This window comes from Schistocerca cancellata, chromosome 4 (assembly GCF_023864275.1).
Source record: "Schistocerca cancellata isolate TAMUIC-IGC-003103 chromosome 4, iqSchCanc2.1, whole genome shotgun sequence".
Classification (NCBI taxonomy): Eukaryota; Metazoa; Arthropoda; class Insecta; order Orthoptera; family Acrididae; genus Schistocerca; species Schistocerca cancellata.
The window spans coordinates 502,025,060-502,047,246 of NC_064629.1; the positions used below are offsets into that span (position 1 = coordinate 502,025,060).

At 40.1% G+C, this 22,187-nt stretch overlaps 1 protein-coding gene across 2 annotated transcripts in view; it reads left to right on the forward strand.

Annotated features, from left to right (window-relative positions):
- The window catches only part of LOC126183723 (thrombospondin type-1 domain-containing protein 7A-like), a 1,149,604-nt gene that overhangs the window by 450,920 nt on the left and 676,497 nt on the right, over nt 1-22,187 (forward strand). For both annotated transcript variants that reach the window (XM_049925914.1, XM_049925915.1), the window contains one exon: nt 727-948. In XM_049925914.1, the coding sequence (XP_049781871.1) occupies nt 727-948 (222 nt within the window). The remainder of the gene's footprint in view (nt 1-726; nt 949-22,187) is intronic.

The following is a 22,187-nucleotide window of genomic DNA, read 5'->3' on the forward strand; positions in this document are numbered from 1 at the left end:
ACTGTGCATTTCGCTTTCTACTTCAACTTTAAGAGGAACGAGTGATTAAGCAAGTCAGATTTCGACAACACACTACTTACATGGACATTAACACTGTTTTCCGTCTTTTTTCAAGGTACTCGTAAATCTCTAGCTTCTTTAAACATATATTTTCAATTATTTTATTTGTAGCCTGCCCTTACAGTCTTGTTCACAGCACTGCTGCTTACTTCAGTTACTTCATATTCAGTTATGTCTGGGAAATAAGTACATTGTCCAATTACTAAGTTCTCTACAGCTTCAGTTATCAGTATTTCATCCTACTGTCTTAAAGGATTTTAGTTAAGACATATGTCCTTTTGATGAAATCCGAGTACCAGACCATGATAGAAGGACGCTGATCTGAAGTCTTGGTCACTCTACAACAGAACTAACGACCTATTGAAAATATCGTGATAAATTGTTTCGGTGAGTGTCTGTATTGGGAATAGCAAATTTTAGTTAACCCAGGCATTATCTGCTAAGTTGCAGATGTATTAGAAATACTGAATGGCCACGGAAGGATCCAAATATGTCGACTCCTTCACAATATGACTATAGCATGTAACTTGGTGGTCCTGAATCGTGTAAACAGGTTGTGCCAACATGAAAGCAGGTATCCTCCGGAAATTTCTATAATTTAGTTCTTAATCATGATAAACTGATCAGTGCAGAAATTTCCAGAGTAATATGTACTTTTTGCAACAGACCCAGCGCATCGTAGACGACTCCAGCTGCGTCCCGCATCGGAGCAAGCCCGAATCGGTGCGCATGTGCAGCGTGCCGCGCCCACAGGACTGCGTGGTGGGCCCTTTTTCAGAGTGGAGCACTTGTGAGGATCCCATCAACTGCGTTGTTGGCGGCACAAACCAAACGCGCGTGCGCATCGTGCTCGTTGCACCCATGTATGGCGGAAGAGCCTGCCCACACGTGAGTATCTTCAATGTCCTACTGCTTTAATCGCACTAAAAATCATATCTGATGTAAAGAAATTTAACAGCATTAAAGAAAAGTACATGATGAAAGACCCTACGGTAGTCAAACGCATCAAAACTGAAGACCACCAGCTGTGTCTACAGCCAACGCACAAGGATGACGATCATCATGCTTTCCGCTTATTTAAATTACGTAGTTAGCCTCGCCTCAGGCGCGTCGATTGCAACAAATAGGATCGTCAGCTACTGTTCTGGTCATTTCAAGATATTTTTCTGACTCTTATCAGATATTGTCGCAGATCATAAATAATGAAAAGCGTGAGGTCACCCACATGAGAGCTGAAAGGAATCCGTTAAACTTCGGTTACACGATAAATCATTCAAATCTAAAGGCCGAAAATTCAACTAAATACCTAGAAATTACGATTACGATAAACTTAAATTGGAAAGAACACACAGAATATATTATGATGAAGGCAACCGAAGATTGCGATTTATTGGCAGAACACTTAGAAGATGCAACAGATTTTCTAAAGAGACTGCCTACACTACGCCTGTCCGTCCTCTTTTGGAATACTGCCACGTGGCATGGGATCGTTATCAGATAGGATTAACGGAGAAAGCACAGCATGTTTTGTTTAAACGAAAAATAAGGGAGACAGTGTCACATACATGAAACAGGAATTGGGAGGAATCATTAAAATAAAGGCATTTCTCGTTGCGGTGGGATCTTCTCACTAAATTTCTATCACCAACTTTCTCCTCCGAATGCGAAAATATTTTGTTTCGCCGACCTACACGGGGAGTGGAATAATAGAGAATTATTGTGAAGGTGATTCGATGAACCCTCTGCCAGGCACATAAGTGTGCTTTTCAGAGTATCCATGTAGATGTAGACAACCATCATCATCATTAACAGCAACAACAACAACTAACATTATTCATCAAGTACTAGATAAAGGCTTCCTCCTGGCTTCTCCATGCATTACGGTCTGCTACTGCAGTTACCCATGTTGCTTTTGAGTCTCTTATAATGCGAATTAGACACCTCTCATTAGGTGTTCTTCTTGTCTTTTCTTCTTCTTGTTGTTGTGGTCTCAGTGCGAAGACTGGTTTCATGCAGCTCTCCATGCTACTTTGTCCCGTGTAAACCTCTTCATCTCAGCGTAACTACAGTAACCTACATCCACTTGAACCTGCTTACTGTGTTCATACTTCGGACTCCCTCCACAACTTTACCACCGCCACCCCACCCCCCCCTCCCCTTTCCCACTTCCTTCCAGTAACAAACTGACGATTCGTTGATGCAACACGACGTGTCCTATAAACCTATCCTTCCTTTGACCCATAAATATCTATTTTCCTCTGTTCGTTTCACTATCTCCTAGTTATTTATACGATCTACCCATCTACTTGACAGTGCTTTCCTGTAGTATCACATTTCAAAGGGTTCTATTCTCTTCATGTTTCAACTGCCTACACTTGACGTTTTACTGTCGTTCAAGGCAATAACCCACAGTTACATCTTCAGAAAAGACTTCCTAACACTTAAATTCATATTCCATATTAAAAAACTATTTTTATCGGCAATTTTGTTGCGCAAATAGAAGAACGAATGGACTTCATATAGTGTCTCATTTCTTAATCAGTCAGTGTCATCACCTGATTTAATTCCACTGCATTCCAGTAGCCTTGTTTTACTTCTGTTGATATTCATCTTACAACATCTTTTCAAGACAGTAACCATACCGTTCATCCGATTTTGCGTCCTTTGCCGTGTCTGATAGATTTACAATGTCATCAACAAACAGCATTTTTTTTTATTTCTTGTCTCTGAACTTCATTTTACCTTTCTAAGTTTTTCCTTGGTTTCGCAAACATTAACGACTAATTCGAGTCGTTTGGAGTTTCCACTGATGTGCAGTGTTGAGCTTCATCATAGCAGCAAATATTTGGCCAGATTAAAGACTGGACTATTTGTATTTTAATGGACTTTGAAATATTTGCTAAATGTTAGGATTGCATGTAGGTAAGAGAGATTTTCTGCATGGTGTAACTGTTTGCTCTTTTCAGTTTAGATGAACATCTTAGAGAATGCCGATGTCAGTTACTATCTACTGAAATGAGAATTGGATAACACCGGGGAGTACTCGAGGAACTGTTTCACGAAAATGTCCGCTGATCAACTTTCGGTGTGATACGAGGATTACCTCCGACTTCTTACGGCTTAGGTTGACTGAGTGCATGCAGTGGCAGGATTAAAATTACTGAATAATACCTCAAGGTAGTTAATTTAGGGGTATGTATCATTTAATTCTTAGGTCTAGTAGTGTTCGCGATTCTTTTTCTGTCTACACATAATCAGTTTCCTACTTTTCTAGTAACGATAACATACTTACATCCCACTCTACTATGGAAGACCATACGGTAGGAAATGACACCTGAAATATACGGGGCAAATACAGTTTCCACATATGACTTCCTCCGGTAGGCTATTGAAATTTTCAGCTTTTCTGTCCCAGCAGCCCTGTAATTCAATTTCTTACAAGGAAGTGAAAACTAATATCTACAAAAGTTCTAACGTATTTCTTTGATACACATTGCTCATATTCTAAAAACAATTTCGTCATGTTTATACACTAACTGTATTCTTTTTAATTTAAATGACACAGAAGTGAATTCCTAACAACTTCCCGTCAGAAATCGCTATCGTTATAGTTTACGCAACGTGAAGGAGGCACATGGTAAGCAGCCGTCGGTGGATATCAGTTATTAGAGTTGCTCACCACCAAAAAGTCCACAGGGCATACTTCATCCCACGGCAACGGACGCCGCAGCGAACAGCCTGCTCTAAATAGTTAGTGTCCGTAGCTGTCTCGAGTAACCACACCCATTCTGATTATTAAATTTCATTTGGTCTTCCCGTCTGGGACTTTCCAGTGACGTAATGATTGTCTACTACAGGGGGAACTGTTCATAAATAAGGCCCAGTAGAAAGTATCATCATCTCTGAATGGACTCTTCAAATGTGAATAGCGGTTAAAATGTTTATTATACGATAGCCAAAAAATTCAACACGTCATTAGCTCCTTGAATCTACAACTAATAAATTTTTCCAAACTGTAAGTCGAAATCACTGAAGAGATTTTGCTAAATTTTGCATAGCGCTAGTTTTACCGAAACTATCCATTAATAACTGAAAATCGAGAAATATCTACTGCTGGAAAAATTAGTATACCCTTTAAAAAGGCTTCCAATTCACTCAAGATTTGTTGTTGCAACAGTGTACATGGAGTACATGAAACAACTACATTTACAGGCCAATAGCACATGCGGTTCTGACATATCAGGTATAGACCCACATTGAATCACTCATTTTAGTACATGGTGTAGCCTCCATGGTAGGCAATGTTGGTGGTGACTCTAGAATTCAGTCGATCGTACAGATTTCGAATATTGTCCTGGGATACGTTATGTCACCCCTTTTTTAACTCTGTATGTAGTTCTGTAAGAGTTGTTGACTGACACGTGTGACTTCTCGTCCCATAATATTCCACACGTGCTCGATTGGAGACAATTCTGCACGTCTTGCTGGCCAAGGAATTTGCTACACGTCATGCCGAACACCTTGAGTTTCATGGGCAGTGCGTGGGCGAGCATTATGCTGTTGGAACAAAGCACCACCTTACTAAAAGAACGGGTCTAACAACATTCTGCACCTACCGAGCGCTGGTTAACATCCCTTCTAAAAACACCAAAGGTGAATGAAGGTTGTAGTTTATCGCACCCCGGCCGTAAGGTCTAGGGTGGGGCCAGTGTGGTTTGGAGGAATGCCCTCTACCACAGGCGCTCAATAGGTCTACATCTTACCTGTGTGCAGGCAGAAACTGTTTTCATCGCTGAAGACGACGGCGTGTCATTCCATCTTCCAAGTGATCCTTCGACTTCACCAGTCGAGCCTTGCACATCGATGCTGTGCCGTTAAGTTGGAGGTGGGCTAGAAGTGTGCACGCCCGTAGTCCCACTGCTAATAAACGGTTCCCAACAGTTCGTGTTCACACGTTTGGGGTCACAAGACCCCTTTTACGTACTACGGTAGCTGTATGATCTGCCATGGCTGCCCTTACAATACAACGGTCCTGGGGAGCGTCTGTGCTGCGTGACCTTCCAGAACCTCGTCTACGGCTTTGTGAATGTTCACGTCAACACTAATACCAGTATCGGTGCACAGATGACGCAGCACATCCAACCATACCGCCACTTGGAAGACCGCAGTTTTACTACTTTCAAAGCAGTTGGTAGCACGAAGCACGAGTGCCTCCCCATGGCATGGTTTCCTGATTGCTTCACACATTTGCACCACACGGAGCCTTCTGCTGTTAGCACTCTCTACTAAAGGTCAGACACTAATGGCGCTTAGTAGCTATGCCAGTACGCTCTCTGTTGGCGGACGACGTTGCAACCACTATCAGTACATTTACTATCTGCTACGTCCCAGGCGGCATATGGCGTCATCAGATTAAAATCGACGTCGTCTTTCCAGGTGTATCAGTTCTTTTTTTCGGCACTGTATATCTAACGGACTGAAGGTATGTGCCAAATTTCGTCTTTCTGTCTTTATTTACTGCCACTCACAAAAGACGTGTAACAACTCCAAACATCTTCATCTTCTTGATTTTTTTCCCGACTGTATCTCTTTCCATTTACTACAACTTACTGATAATAAGATTACTATAAGGCCACTTGATATTAATTTCAAATGATTTCACAATGAACTTGACATTAAGGATCAGGACTGGGCGACGATGGAATGAGGAAGCACTTGCTCTCGTATTCAAAATCATTCTGCGCGTGTACTGAATACAAAGCGCCTTACTAATATCAGAGAATAGTGTAGGGCAGCCATACTTGCTTCCTCAGGAGACCCGGTGTGGTGTGCATACTGTAAGACCTTCGGTACACACACCATCAGATTATTTGACTTGTCGCTCTAACGAAGTAGGCGAGTGTCAGCAATATGTCTCGTGGTCTTATCGTGGCGTGTTTATCTTCTGCCATTAGGTCAGACGATAGAAATGCCACTTGCACGCTTAGAGTAGCAGATTGACGGTGACCAACTTTAAACAGAACTTGATTAATTTTCACACACATGTATTAAAATTATAAAAAGCATAGGCATTACGTAACTTGATTCTGGATGCTGTTTACAATTGACAGTCTGAAGTTCCTTAGGTCTTGATACGTTAATTTTATTCTCACATAACTCTGATACTTCACGGCTATGTACATTAATATGATAATCTTACTGGGCGCAGACTGAAACTTGACTATAGACTGGTACAGACAAATGCAGACTGGTACACACTAATGCAGACTAATCGGAGGTCTGTACAGTCGTTATAATACCCCGCGCGTTCAGGTATCACTGTGTGAGTGTGTCCGTGAGGAGAAAAGGTTCTACGTTAGCAGCAATCTCATTGGCTGCATTACATATTAATACGCGGATCGGCGGAAGCAGAATTTGGCCCGTCTCTATGGCAGCGCCATCTCGTAGTGCGGAGATGGACGAGCGCTGCGCTCGCGCTGTTGTGCTTAGCGGGGCGCACTCTAGTGGAAAAGTTGTGTACGCGCTGACTATGCAGAACTATGTACACAACACCCAGATTTGTGACCATCGTGATAGTAAACACAGGTCGTCATTTATATCCAAGTAAATTAAAGTCTCATGAGATGAATCGAAGGGTGACCCCAAGGGACAGGCTGACACATCTAACTGGATAGATTTTCCCTACCCTCCGCACCTGCAGGCACATTTCCTTGGCGAAATGAAGAGAGCTGTATGTGTAAGTGTCTGTTAAGTGCAGAAGACTAATGGTACGTGTGTGTGTGTGTGTGTGTGTGTGTGTGTGTGTGTGTGTGTGTGTGTGTGAGAGAGAGAGAGAGAGAGAGAGAGAGAGAGAGAGAGAGAGAGAGAGATCATCAGTAAAGGCAAAGGGAAATGGCCAACAGCATTCGGCACACCAGTATGGTCACCCATCCAAGTACTGGCCACGCCCTACTGCACTTTAGTTCAGTGATCTGACGGGAACCGGTGTATCCCACTCGGTTCGGCAGTTGACATAATTTATACTTGATACTGCTGTATCAACAGAATTAGGGCTGGCGCTAAGCTACATCTGGATCCCTTCAGCATATTCAAGAGTGTAGTAACGCCTTTTATATCTATTATTAAGGGGAAAAAGCATTATTTTATGTCATAAAAAGAAAACTTAAACACATTTTCCAAATGTGAAAAACTGTGGCAGGGTACAACAAAATATCACGTACCGATGTAGGAACAAACAATCTATTCAAATTTGGAAGTGTTATAATCGAGAAAATCTTGTCAATATGTACTTAATAGTCTGTGTGTTGTCACTCTACTAGATACAAATGATCGGTAAAAGAAATCAAACTGAGAGTAAGTATTATAAAAATCCAGTTACCAGTTAAATCCTTTTTAGGGTGAATCACCTGACAACAACCACAAATTTTCATATTTTTTACAGAAAAAATTAAGACAGTAAGGAAACTCAATTCGTTTGCAGTATCAGGTGTTCCGTGGTGGAAGATCTTCTTGTGTTTTAGACTATAACACACTGCATTACCAAGAAAGTATGGCTGAACCGTCCACACGTTGTGTGCTCACCTGCTGGCAGGTCAACAGGAAGCAACTAGTGCTCATGGGTAATTTTGAATGCCTAGCAAAGAAGGATGTTTCTTAGGATTTTACGCACCGTGGTCATGGGTATGTCCAATGCTGTGGCAGTTCTGCGTGCACTACACGTTTGCACACCATCAATCGTCTCCTCCTGCATTACTGTGTACCTGGAGTGTTTTTACCAACTTCAATGCGTCGTGCGCATGCTAGGTGTTTTCATTTACGTATTCGGAAACATGCAGTGCCATCTATTGATCAATTTTCACACTATTTTTCTTCCTTCTACCGTAAGTTTTCCCCTTTCTCCGATAATATTCCGTTGCAATTTGACGTCATTCTGACCAGTGGTGTTATTTCTACAGCGTTTTGAAAGTTTAACTTTATTTATAATCACCTTGTACTATACAGCACTCCAATATGTAGAGCTCGTAATATTTACAAATGCTGAACATAACACAACATCATGATCCACAATAACAAAAGCAGTAGATATTACCGAAAATTGCTTATGGTGGTTTTTAGTGAGAGTTCCTTCATGTGATTCTAAAATCAGTCCCTAGATTGAAACACCAACATTTTTCTCTCAGTACAGTATTCTCTAGGTTCTGCACTCTCCTCTTTAGTTCGCTACACGCTTATCTTTATCCAGAATCTTCAATTTCTACACACTGCGAACATGATATACACGAAATTTCAGATTCAGTATCGCTTCTAGAGCACTACCACACGAAATCTGAGGTTGGATATATAATATCCCCCAAAGTTTTGAAGGCGAATACAGCATAACATCCTTCATCTCAAAAAGCTTAGCGTCCGTCTAATTGGCATGTTTTCCTGTTTTGTTCTTGCCTGCAACTGAGCTGAACTCCTGGAAACGGACGATTAATCTCTAAATATTCGGCCCTGCGGCATTTGTAAATTTCCCACGAAGTGCATCTACGACCTAGGTAAAATATAGCTCAGCACTGAAAACTCGTTGATCTTGGTACAACTACATGTTTACCAAAAAATGAACTGGCCAATACTACAGACATTATGTGACGTGTACCCGTCACATTGGCGTCTTCGTTTGCTGTCGGTAATACCTGTGGTACTATCTTGTGTTGGCTAATCAAATCAATGCAGTGCAACTCCAATGCGGGCTATTACATCTCTAATCGTTCGAAAAATGAGAAAATTGCTGTCATATTCTTTTGATATCATTGATATTTCTTATGTGTGTCTATTACGGTAAAGGAAAACACCGCAGATAAAGTTATTTTTTAAATTTTAACTAGATTTAGATTTAAAATTCGTTTAAGTTTGCCTTATTTTGCGAACGCGGAGATTTGTCTGCTGTGTAACTCACGAACCCTATACTGTATTTCAGTAAACTACGATGCAGTTTGAATCTGAATGTCTGTTGTTGACAAATGTATACAACAGTAAAATAGCAGAAATTAATGCTATTTTTAAAAATATTTTACTCATGAGTTAAGCATAAACGCCATTTTCATGAAAATGAAACTCACATCCTTTGAACCTCTTTCTAGTACACATTGACTCCTGTTTTAAATGTTATGCAGCCCCTTGCCTGAAACGTAGGAGAAAATAAACAAATTATAAACATTTACGCTCACACTATACTTAGGTTTCGATGGGTTTCCGATTGCCACTCAACATCGGGAGATGCCTCGGACTAGTCAGGATCACCAGCAGGTATCAAGGTTGCGTCTGCTTGCGTATCACTATCTCCGCACCCTCAGTTGCAAGTGAATATGTCTTTGTTAACATTGTGGCCCAGCGGTTCTCGGCGCTTCAGTCCGGAACCACGCTGCTGCTACGGTCGCAGGCTCGAATCCCGCCTCGGGCATGGATGTGTGTGATGTCCTTAGGTTATTTAAGTATAAGTAGTTCTAAGTTTAGGGGACTAATGACCTCAGATGTGAAGTGCCATAGTGCTTGGAGCCATTTTTTTAGCACTCAAAAAAAAATGGTTCAAATGGCTCTGAGCACTATGGGACTAAACGGCTATGGTCATCAGTCCCCTAGAACTTAGAACTACTTAAACCTAACTAACCTAAGGACATCACACAACACCCAGTCATCACGAGGCAGAGAAAATCCCTGACCCCGCCGGGAATCGAACCCGGGAACCCGGGCGTGGAAAGCGAGAACGCTACCGCACGACCACGAGCTGCGGACTTTGAGCCCTCGTTCTGCAACGTTTCTCTCCTCCTTTGGAACGTAACAGAATGTTACAGCTGTCAAACACGATACTTCCCACTGGTATAATTCACAAGGTGTAGTTATTTGATCTTCTCTTGGACACTGGAGACTTGATCGATCTGCTAGTGTGTTGACAGCTGCCCCACTGCCGTCGCATCGCCGCTTCCATGAGACGTTGCAAAAAAAAAAAAAAATGCCATTCTGCATGTATTCCAAAATCTTCTAGATGACTGCGTAAATTTGTAAAAAATTTCCGATTCCTTTATTGGGATGAAGCACCGTCAGTGAAGAAAATTAAGTTAGCCGAATTTTGAAATTTATTTTTGACGAACTTTATTACATATCTCTGAAAGAAATAAATGCGATTTTATCGTGCTTCAATGTTTGTTGATGTTAGAAGTAGTTTCTCTTGTGGCGAAGTAGATAGTGAAGTAGATATTTCCTGTGACTTAGTATGGGTAGAGGTCATTCTTGGCAACCAGAATAAAATAATAATTGGATCCTTTTACCGACCTCCCATCTCAGATGATGCAATTGCTGAAAGGTTCAAAGAAAACTTGTGAGTAATTTCAAAAATGTACCCGGCTCATACAGTTATAGTTCGCGATAACTTCAATTTACTCACGATATGTTGGCGAAAATACACGTTTCAATCTGGCGGTACGCAAAAAACATCGTCCGAAATTGTGCTAAACGCATTCCCAAAAAATTATTCTTTGCAGTTAGCTCATGAGACCACTCGAATAGTAAAAGATAGCGAAAACACACTTGAGCTCTTCGCAACAAATAATCCTGAGCTAATAACCAGCATCGAAACGGATCCAGGGATTAGTGAACACGGGACTGTCGTAGGTAGATTGAATATCGTAACTCCAAAACCTTCCAAAAGTAAACGAATAATATACCTGCCCAAAAAATATAGAAAATTTACTTAACGCCTTCCTGAGAGACAATCTACACTCCTTCGAAATTAACAATGTAAGTGTAGTCCAAATGTGGCTTGAATTCAAAGAAATTGTATCGATGGCAAAATAGAGAGACTTATTCCAAATAAATTAAGGAACGAGGTACTTGTTCCCCCTTGATACACGAAACGGGTCAGAACACTGTTGCAGAAACAACAAAAAAAAAAAAAGGATTCCGAATTTAAACGATTTGGGGATCTTTTACAGAATCTCGAAATTTAGTGCGGACTTCAATACGAGATGCTTATAAAATATTCCAATAACATAATTTTGTCTCGAAACCTGGCAGAAAATCCAAAGAGATTCTGACGTATGTAAAATATGCTAGCGGCAAGACACAGTACACGTCATCTCTGCCGAAGAGCAATGGAAATACTATCGATGACAATGCTGCTAAACCATACCTGCTAAACACAGCCTACCAAAATTCCTTTATGAAAGAAGACGAAGTATATATTCCATAATTCGAATGAAGAACAGCTGCCAACATGAGTAACTTAGAAGTAGTAATCCTCGGAGTAGTGAAGCAACTTAAATCACTTAATAAAAGCAAGTCTACCTGTCCAAACTATATACCAATTAGCTCCCTTTCAGAGTACGCTGATGCAGTAGCTCCACACTTAAAAATATATACAACCGCTCCCTCAACGAAAGATCCGTACCCAAAAACTGGAAAGTTGCACAGGTCACACCAGTATTCAAGTAACGCAGTTGGATTAATCCACTAAATTACAGGCCCATATCATTAACGTCGATATGTAGCAGGATTTAGGAACATATATTCTATTCGATCATAATGAATTACCTCGAAAAGAGCCGTCTACTGACTCACTGTCAATACGGAGTTAGAAAACATCGTTATTGTGAAACGCAACTCGCTCTTCACCCATACGAAGTGTTGAATGCTACTGACAAAGGATTTGAAATTAATTCCGCCTTTGTACATTACCCAAAGGTTTATGACACTGTATCTCACTAGCGGCTTGTAGTCAAATTGCGTGCTTATGGAATATCCCCTCATTTATGTAACTGGATTAGTGATTTCCTGTCAGAGAGGTTCACAGTTCGTAGTAATTGACGGAGAGTTATCGGGTAAAACAGAAGTGATTTCTGGCGTACTCCAAGGTACTGTTACTTGCCCTCTCCTGTTTCTTATCTACAGGTATATAAACGGTTTAGGAAACAATTTGAGCAGCCGTTTTAGGTTATATTCAGATGATGATGCCGTTTATCCGTCTAGAAAAGTCTTCATAAGATCAAAACAAATAGCAAAACGATTTAGAAAAGGTATTTTTGTGATTAGAAATTTGGAAATTTACCCTAAATAACGAAAATGTGGCGTCATCGAAAAGAACCGCTTACTGACACACTGTCATTTCTTTGAATGTGACTGACGCCCGAACAACAGGGGTTTAGATGCATCGATGCATCGAGAATAGAAAATAGTGCATTGAGAATGGCTAGCCACTAGCCGAAATCTGGATTTGCGTAATAAAATCTAAAAATGGACGACTGATTGCTGTAATGTATAATTTATAAGCCACATAACAGTCGCTGAATGCACCAACTTTCCGGATGGAAGGTAACCTGAGGAGAGGGTTATTTGTTTATTCACGGTCTTACCGTCCCATTTGTCGGCATTCTCTCACAGCGTCACATAAACAGCGGTCGACTGACAACACCCTCATGAAGATTCATAAGTATTGTGCCCTATGGTGTAACGCAGCCAGTGGCATTTACTGCTACTTCTATTCAATTTTATTTTTTCTACGGCTCCTCACTGGAGGTACCGTAATAATGGTTAGTAATAAATTTTCTTAAATCAATTGCTGCACATTATGGTTTAGTTTTTATTCAATTTAAAATGGCGTTTACCGAGAATAATATGAAACACGATGAAAATCTTATAAAGTTTATGTTCTAAAAATACCATATAAATACCACCTCAAACTATAGAATAATACCTTCATTTAGAATCGTATTTGAGAATTTTACTTTGAATAATTTCTGAGCTACAGTCTCAGAATCGTGTGATTTTATTAAATATCGGTAACTTTGGATATTAAAAAACCCGGAAGCACTTGTTCTTCACAGCTGAAAGTTTGCAAAACACATTAACTGAATACCTGTTTTAGGTGACAGAAAACTGACCTCCCACAAACATACAAGGTTTCCTGTTATCCGATCTGAAATGGAACAGCCCATACACAGTCACCTTTGTTTTGTTTTTTTTCGATCGCTCTACATATCGGAACCAACTTGGTAACACGGAACCTTGTCTTCCAAGGAGAATGGTCTTACCAGGTGAGCTATATAACTGAAACTCAGGAGTTGATCTCACTATTTCAATTTAGTCCTACTTGCCAAACAAACAACAGTGTATCCTGCACTGAAAATCGAAAAGTTCACTCGGTATGTAACACCAACACTAGGCCTGTGCTTTATCTAAATGTCGCCACTTTCGGTAAGTGAAAAAAGGAAAACTAACAAGAAGCTAATGGATTTTGCACTTTCTGTACATTTATTAATACTTGAGCTAAGTCACCTTGATTAACAGGTCGATAGTGTAAGAAACTGACAAACACAGGCTTCGTCTAAGAAGACAGTAACTTATTGGCCGCAACGTTTTTCGGTGAGTAGGTGCAACATATACAGCTGTATACGTGTGTATCAACAATTGATAAGATGAAGCCAACTACCTAATGATTTATCGGGAAATGCGTTATGTGCTACAGCCCAACGTCATCTTTTCTTGCTAAGGATGAAAGGAGTATCGACATCAAAGTGAAACATGTTTTAAAGATCTTTTAATTGCAAGCAGAACGAAAGAAAGATCCACAAAAAACCTATTCCTGGCACAAATTTAGTCTGGATATAAGTCTAAGAGCCGGCAGTAGAACTAATACAGTGCTACAGAAGTTCATAAAATAGGTATAAAACTGTATCACACAAGCAAGATTTCATTTCGCACAATCCCTACAGCTGGTTTTTGCAAATACCCATATCGCATCCCCGCAAAAACTGTGACACAACTGCAAATTGCAATATTGGAAAAAAATAGAGTTAAGGAATTCTATAAAACTTTCACTGAAGTAAAGCGTCTTATAAATTTCAAGTAAGTAATTTCGGCATACAGTGGTAGTATGGAAGTGTAGTTCTGTTCTCGTCGAATGCAAGGTGTTACCAGGTACTTATTCATTAATCCTTTGAGTTGTATCACTTTTCGTAAATTTCTGAAAACTTTTTGGTTTTTGCTATGGCCACTCATGTAGCACTTTTTCCCCTTCTCCAAACCAAGCAAAATATATATATATATATATATATATATATATATATATATATATATATATATATATATAATATTACTCACTGTAGTATAATGTGGCATTATGACCTCCATCAGGCAAAATTAATACTTAAGTTAAAATAAAAAATGAAAAACAAGTAGAAATAATACATTTTAGTCAGGAGTATCTGTTAGACACAATTTAAGGAACATAATTAACGTAAATACAGAATCATAGTTTTGGTTATACAATGTAGGAATACTTTTCTCTGAGAAAGCAGTTCAGTATCAACTTTCTTTGCAGCAGAAATTTTCTATTGTATGGTGCAGTGCACCAGGTTTTGTAATATTTACAATAGGTGTAATCGTCAAAACAGTAAATCTTTCATTGTACTGTAAGATACAGACACTTTTCAAACACAGATATTGTAATAATGAATGATATTAAAAATGACATTTAGCGTACCTTATACACAACTCAGAATGTGCCAGTCTTGAGTGACCTTTGCACACCTGCCAGTAGCAACGTTGAAGCGACAATATTCTTGCCGTGGCGCATCATGAAGTAGACTACAACACAATCCCTTAAATGGACAAATTGCGAGATAGAGATGTGACACTTTCTCGTGCACGTTAGGGCACTTCACACGTATTTTTCAGTGAAAAAAAAAATAAAAATTGTTCTCTCTCTCTCTTTTTTACTTGTGTCAGTTTTATTGGTCTGCAATATGTTAGTGGGAAATAATTCACTTTCTTCTTCTTATACAACATTCTGTCAGCGTGTCTGCGATGAAAAGAGCTATAAGATTAGAAGGTACGGAAAAAGACTAAGTCATTACAAGTCTTTGCTGCTTTACATGTGCGCAGTCAACGTCTGACTCTATTTAAAAATTGCTAAATCTCTTTTCAGTGTCGACACGCATTCTAAAAGAACAAATTAACTACTATGCCATCAAATACACTTCTTTCAGAAGTATCTACAACAGTAAGAGAAATAACAGCCTGGTTGTGCTCATTACTTACGTTTCTTGTATTTTCCTTCATGTTACGAGAACTGTGTTTATTTCCTGGAAATGTTAAGAGTGCAAGCATACCTGGTTTCTGGACGGAAATAATGTTATCGTCTGCTAAGATTCCGAGAAATAAAAATGACTGACTCAGTCTGAATCGCTGGGCGCTTGTAGAAACGTGCCAAACAAAGATGTTTACCGAACTTCAAGTCTTAAACGTGCCGTCGCCAACTCAAAGATCCAGCATGCAGATTACCTACTGATTGCAATTTCATTCACTTCCAGAAGCAAACGCCTTGATCTATAGGAAAGATTCTACAAGAGATAGCATATCAGGAGGAATCAATCGAAACCTTTCCACTCTCAGACGAGTAGTTTAGGAGAAGATAAGATGAAGTTTGAAATGTCTCTGGCTTGAAAAAATTCGATGTACCAGTGGTAAGATAAATGTGTGGCGTACACACATCAGTTACGAGTACCGTAAAGAATGACCGGCCAAAACTGTCAGTTTAAATCGACTAGATGAAAATCGATCTGTGTTGTTAGGAGTTTTAGATTTCTAGTAGTTATCATTCACAATAATTGTAGATATTCGTACATCTTTCTACAACATGTAATAGGCAAATAAGTTTCTTCCTTGATAAAATAAAAGCTCAACATGAATAACAAAAGTCAACCATAGGCAATCGCGAAAAGTACCTGTAACTAATTAATTTAGAGAGATCCTCTTCAGTTGTACTAATATTTATTCAAACCACGACAAGTATCGGGACTCTAAAAATTCTATCTTGAGATGTATGAAATTATTCTATTTGGTAACACATAACACGCGGTCGGGTCAGTTAGTGCTACAGCTCCAGTCACCACATGTTAGCTCAAACTGTCCGCCCCCGGGCAGCCGTACGGTAGCAACGCCAACCAGTCTCGCACGAAGATAGGATTTTAAAATCCCGAAACCGGTCGTGGTTTGAATAAATATTAGTACAACTGAAGTGGATCTCTCTAAATTAATTATCAGGTCTCTTTGTTGCGGATGCCCTACGTACCAAATCTTGTACCTGTAACTGTTCTGAACACAGAGCATTCTTTGAAAGAAATGCTTACGGTAGCTGCAGTTGTATTAATTTTGGTACATTAAAGAATGTGCGTTTCTGCTGGAGTTATATATTCCGTTTACCATGTAACTCGACATATATCGTTTCAGTAACAAGCTGGCAGGCTCTAGTACATTATCTCTCTAAAAAATGTAAATTAAACCTACGACATCTAATTACAGCGTCAATATAAGGTACTAGTGGGATGAAGAGATGTATTGCTAACAGATTGTCGTCAGAATGAATCATGCAAACAGTTTTATAAGGGATCTACGAAAAACTGTTTTCCAAAGGCAGTCACTGACACTTTACATAGAAATGCGCTTTACCTCTCAAAAAAAGGATTTGCATAGGTGTACATTACGTCCCAAGCTATCCCACAGCTGGTTAGTTTCAGGAACCAGCTCCTACACACAACTCTGTTTATGTCGTGGTACTGTTATTTTATTAAATTTTGACCGTCATCGTTTTGCTATTGGTTATTTTAGGAACTTCTACGAAACAGACTATCACCATTACAGAAAACAATGCGGACTGTAAAAAGTTTCTGTTATGTTATATAAAACTTCAGTTATGATTTGTAGCTAGGTAAAATTACGGTCATCACATCAAAATACCGACCCTATACTTACATGCCCCAGTAAAACATAGACCATTTTCAAAGATCAAATTAAATCTACATAAAATGTTTACGTTCATTAGAAGAATCATAACTAAATGTAAATAATAATAAAATATACTCTTAAAACGGGCAAAACATTATTTATAAATAACTGAAAATTATGAATTGCGAAGTGCAGGTGTAAGAAGCTGCCAGGCATTGATTATTTCATGATTAATTTATTCCATTTATGGTAGTGAATAAATAAAACGATACTATGATTCGTCACGGTTTCGTGAAACTAAACCTGAAGTTCCTTGCTTAAGTTCCCGACCAGTTTTATTTCGGTTACCCTAGACTTCTCTGAGGGTGATGTCAGAGATGCGGCTGCCGGTTCCAAATCAGATAACCTTAATATTTTCTGGGAAATATTCTGCAAATGATGAATTGTGATTTAACCGCATCAACAAAACTGACAATCTACGCGACATGATTTGACTGGCTATAAAAACGAAGGGCAACTTTAAATAGCATAATATAAATTGATATCTACCAATACTGGTTGGTGATCCTCATGTGGGCATCTAAGAGCCGCCTCCAGAACTCCACATAAAGTATTAGCACCTCCTACCCCAACGAACTCCTCCCTCCCTGTCGACCCAATTCAACACGCCACTTCGCTATCAGTATCAGTCATATTCGTACCGAGTATGACACTAACAACATTCCTGTAAGGGCCTCAATTGTCTTCCTACCATTTGCACTACTATTGGCTAATAAAACACTTCTTCCGTATATCTGCTGCTATCCTACGATATGATACAACACAACTGAAGCAGAGCAGTGCGTATGTGCTACCCCAGTAGATTTGTTAGGTTCCAGCAGTGCTCCCTATCTGTTCACGAGACGTTCACCTCCTGTTCTGAGATACACAACTCAGCTGTGAATCACCACTGGCCTTCAAATGTACGCCACACGTCGGATCGGGTAACCTGGTACGCCTCGGATCAAGTGGGCTGATCTCGTGGTCCAGGGGACACGCCTAGTTCTCTGTAGCCACAGCACTCCCAAGTCAGCCACAAGCCGGTTTACTTAATGTCCACCACGCTTTCAGCTTTCGCGTACCACATCGAGTATTCTTACGAACCACGTATATCAACCATCCTTCCTCCAGCAGCAAAGGAAACTAAGAGTCTGTCAACTAACTGAAGAGAGTGGCACAGATAATACGAGTTGGTCTCTATGTGCTCACGAGTAACAGTTGTGCATCCCGACTAAAGGCTACAACGAAACGCCTTAGAATAATTGTAAGCTATACTAGTACTGATTCACGATCACTGCACATGGGAAAATGTATGTGCACGTACATGCTATGTTTGGTAAGTGTAGGTGACATAATGTGTTTGTAGTATGGTGTCATGCTTGTGTTGGATGGCGATCAGAGGAGGGAGTGGGAGAAATCCAGTATCAGCACTTAGCCTGCTCCTCTTGAGTAGCACGAGAAAGAACACAAAACTAATGTTCTCTACCACCGGACGGATCACTGTCAACAGTGCCACGTGCCAGAATCTGCGGAGAGGCTGGAATTTAATGCAAGACATTGGTGCAAAGCCTGGTGATCCAGAACTTTAGGCCACCACCCCTCCCCTCCTCTGTCATAAAGGCAAAGGGAAAGGAGACAACAGCAAATGGCATAGCCAAGTGGCTACCCATCCAAGTAATGGCCATGGGCGACGTTGCTTAACTTCGCTGTAATTGAAATTTTCCGAGGTCTGTGCCCAAAAGGACGAGATCAAATTTCGTTACCCGCTCTGAAACACAGCTTAAGAGGATTTGTCACAGTGTACACTCGACAACTAGTACCAGAAACATTCATTCTGTGACATAACCCGTGAACTATAACTAAACTATTTCCTGCCTCATTCTAATTTTCGGTCTGCTAGTTAAGCAATGTATGGCAGATACACGTATAGCTTAGTTAGTAAAATCGCAGTTTTTTAGAGGCTTTCGTTCGTACCTACCACAGCTTCAAGTTTTTACCGGTCGGGGATTTTCAGAACTTCCATCCAGCTGCAGAGTTAAAAATCCGTTTCTAAGTGTCAGGTACGTTTTTGCGTTTGTAGTTGTTTTGTACAACATGAAACAAAATTAATTGTACCTTACGATGTAAGCCACTAATGAATAAAAAATCTAAGTATTTTATTTTCTTTTATATTGTATACTCTCTGCAAGCTGTTTTTCTTTATCTAAATATTGATCCTTCACAATAAATTGGGTGTATAATTATAATGAGGGGCTACAGCATCGAGGAATGTAATAAACTTCAGAGTTCAGTGATGACATTAGATGTGGTGAAATCGCCCATTCGAACATAGACTGGAAACATTTCCGCCAAGGACTATTCGACGCTATTACGCAGCAGTCTCATGAAGTGAAATAGCGAAGCTACACAAAGCTGAGATTAGGTTGACCACATGGAGATCTGAATGCAATCCCCCTCACTGTGTTATAGAGAAGGTTCAAAACTTACTCCATTATTTATGCCTAATTATATAAATTGAAAAAATATGTAGTAAATGTGGCGAAATCTTCTCGATTTACCAAAAAATAAAAAATACACAGGCGGTGGAAAATCCAAAAATTGGTTCAAATGGCTCTGAGCACTATGGGACTCAACATCTTAGGTCATAAGTCCCCTAGAACTTAGAACTACTTAAACCTAACTAACCTAAGGACATCACACACCCCCATGCCCGAGGCAGGATTCGAACCTGCGACCGTAGCAGTCCCGCGGTTCTGGACTGCTGCGCCAGAACCGCTAGACCACCGCGGCCGGCTTGGAAAATCCTACAATGAGTATTTGGAAATATAGGAACAGTACTCGGAAACAAAAATTTAACATCTCGAATGGGCAATGCGTCTGGGATACGCATATGTACAGTCGTCAAGTGGGGGTACAGAGTAAACTCAAAAGTAATGGGCATGAAAATGAATTAAAAACGAAACAGGAAGTTTAAGAGGGGAAATATGGATATTTTTCCAAGCACGGAGTACAGTGGGGTGTGCCCTGAACAGACCGCCTGACGGTCAGGATAGTCCTAGCTGGTGTCGATCAGTGACGGTACGAAGTCCGAGAAACCATCAGGAGACAGAAGAAAGCAGTGACGTCTTGCTGCTCTGGGTGCGTCAACCTGAAAGAGCGGCCGTCTATCTTAAGGCGCTCTGGTCACCTACAGCAAGCAAAACGTAATTCTCCTTCAACTCATCTCATTGTTTACTCAGACACTGCGAGGGAAAACGTCGTCTGTCAGCGTTCTTTACCGGAACAATCAGCTTTTAGGTTGAGGTGGGCCACGAGATTTAGTGCAGAAATACTGGTAGCGAAAATGTAGGTGTGAAAAATTTTTGAATATACAATGCAATAGGTCTGGCCTCTCATGGGCTAGCGGCTTCATAACAAACGTGCTCAAGAAAACGAGCATTTTTTTTGTTTGTAATCTCCGCTGATTTAATGCTTACTGTGCACCTTATATACGAGGATGAACTGTCAGAATTGCGGGCTATCACGGAAATATTCATGTGGAAAACATTGTTTCTACAGAGGTATGTTCTGTTTCCAGTTCTAATTGTTGTCAAAATCAACGCTTGTAATTCAAAAAAATCTTCAAATGTGTGTGAAATCTTATGGGACGTAACTGCTAAGGTCATCAGTCTCTAAGCTTACACACTACTTAACCTAAATTATACTAAGGACAAATACACACACGCCCATGCCCGAGGGAGGACTCGAACCTCCGCCGGGACCAGCCGCACAGTAATTCTGTATCAACTTTTTCAAATGGTTCAAATGGCTCTGAGCACTAGGAGACTTAACATACGAGGTCATCAGTCCCCTATAACTTAGAACTACTTAAACCTAACCAACCTAAGGACATCACACACATCCATTCCCGAGGCAGGTTTCGAACCTGCGACCGTAGCGGTCGCGCGGTTCCAGACTGAAGCGCCAGAACCGCTAGACCACCGCGGCCGGCTATCAACTTGTTAAAAAGAGTTTTGTATAATTATTTGAATGTATAAGCTACTTTATTTTTTATCAGTTCACAAATTTAAAATAGTTCTCAAAAGAATTTTAACCATCATACGGGAGCTTTGAGCTCAGTTCCCGAGCTTGCAGGAAAATATTAATGAATTAAGGATGGGTCCGCCTTCTTGCAAGTACTCAAATGCTTGCTTCTTTTTATCACCCAAACATGTTTCACCGTAGCTGCGGCATCCTCAGTAGTTTTTTTATTATTTTTCTGAACTACATACATACCACACCTGTGGTGAAACATATCTGGGTGATAAAACAAAACAGTAGTTTGTGTAGTTGCAAGAAGGCGTACCCATCCTTCATTCACTATTACAATTTCAACCGTTTACAATAATTGTGAAACATTTCAGATAATTTTTCAAATACCCATCTTAGCCTTAATTGCAATTATTTGCTCTCAATAGAGCATGTTGTGTTGCTTGCTACACGCCAGCAGTGATTTTCACGTAGCCACCTTTGTTTCAACGGTGATAGATCTGGAGTTCTAAATCCTGTGATCAGCAGGACGTCCTCTAATTGTTCAACTTATGTACGGTAAAAAACGACGACGTTCAGTGGGTGGCAAGTAATTGCGTGGGCAAAATGGAGTCCACACGCTACAAGCGGAAAAGCTACATGACATTAAATGTAGATATATCTGTGGCCATTGAAAATAGAGCGTATGTTATTGTGAACTGTTTTAATTCAAAATACGTTTCTGTCACGTTTCGGAATATTGACTTTCAGTCCTGGAACACTTTGTATATAGAAAAGAGTGATTTTTCGTAACGATGTGGAAATGTAGTATTAGTCCAGTGTATGCTTCTTTGTTATGCCTCATTGTTTGGTATGTATTTGAGTCAAACATTCACGCGACTTTGCCAGGACAGCCATCGCTGTAGAAAACCCGTCGACAATTCGATATAAATTTCTAACGCGAATAGCAAAGTTTCATGCTGTCAGTCGCTTCGATACAGCGGTGGTCAAGAACAACTTTCCTACATACATTCTTGAAAAGTAATGCTGTGAATACATTTTCCCAGTTCTTACGATATTCAGGAGGTTAACATGCAACGGGCCGTTAAAATGTCAGGGATGACGAAGATCGAATTTCTGAAATAACGGAACACTTTACGTTAATGTAGCTGTCAGGGGGGACGCGATATTGATCGTCCAACTGTCCAGAAATAATGACAGGCATTTATTAAATGCGACGGTGCGTTACGGAAGTTCTAAACTACTACATTCCTTGCGAGTTCATGTCACACGTATTATCAATACTAAACCAGTTCTCA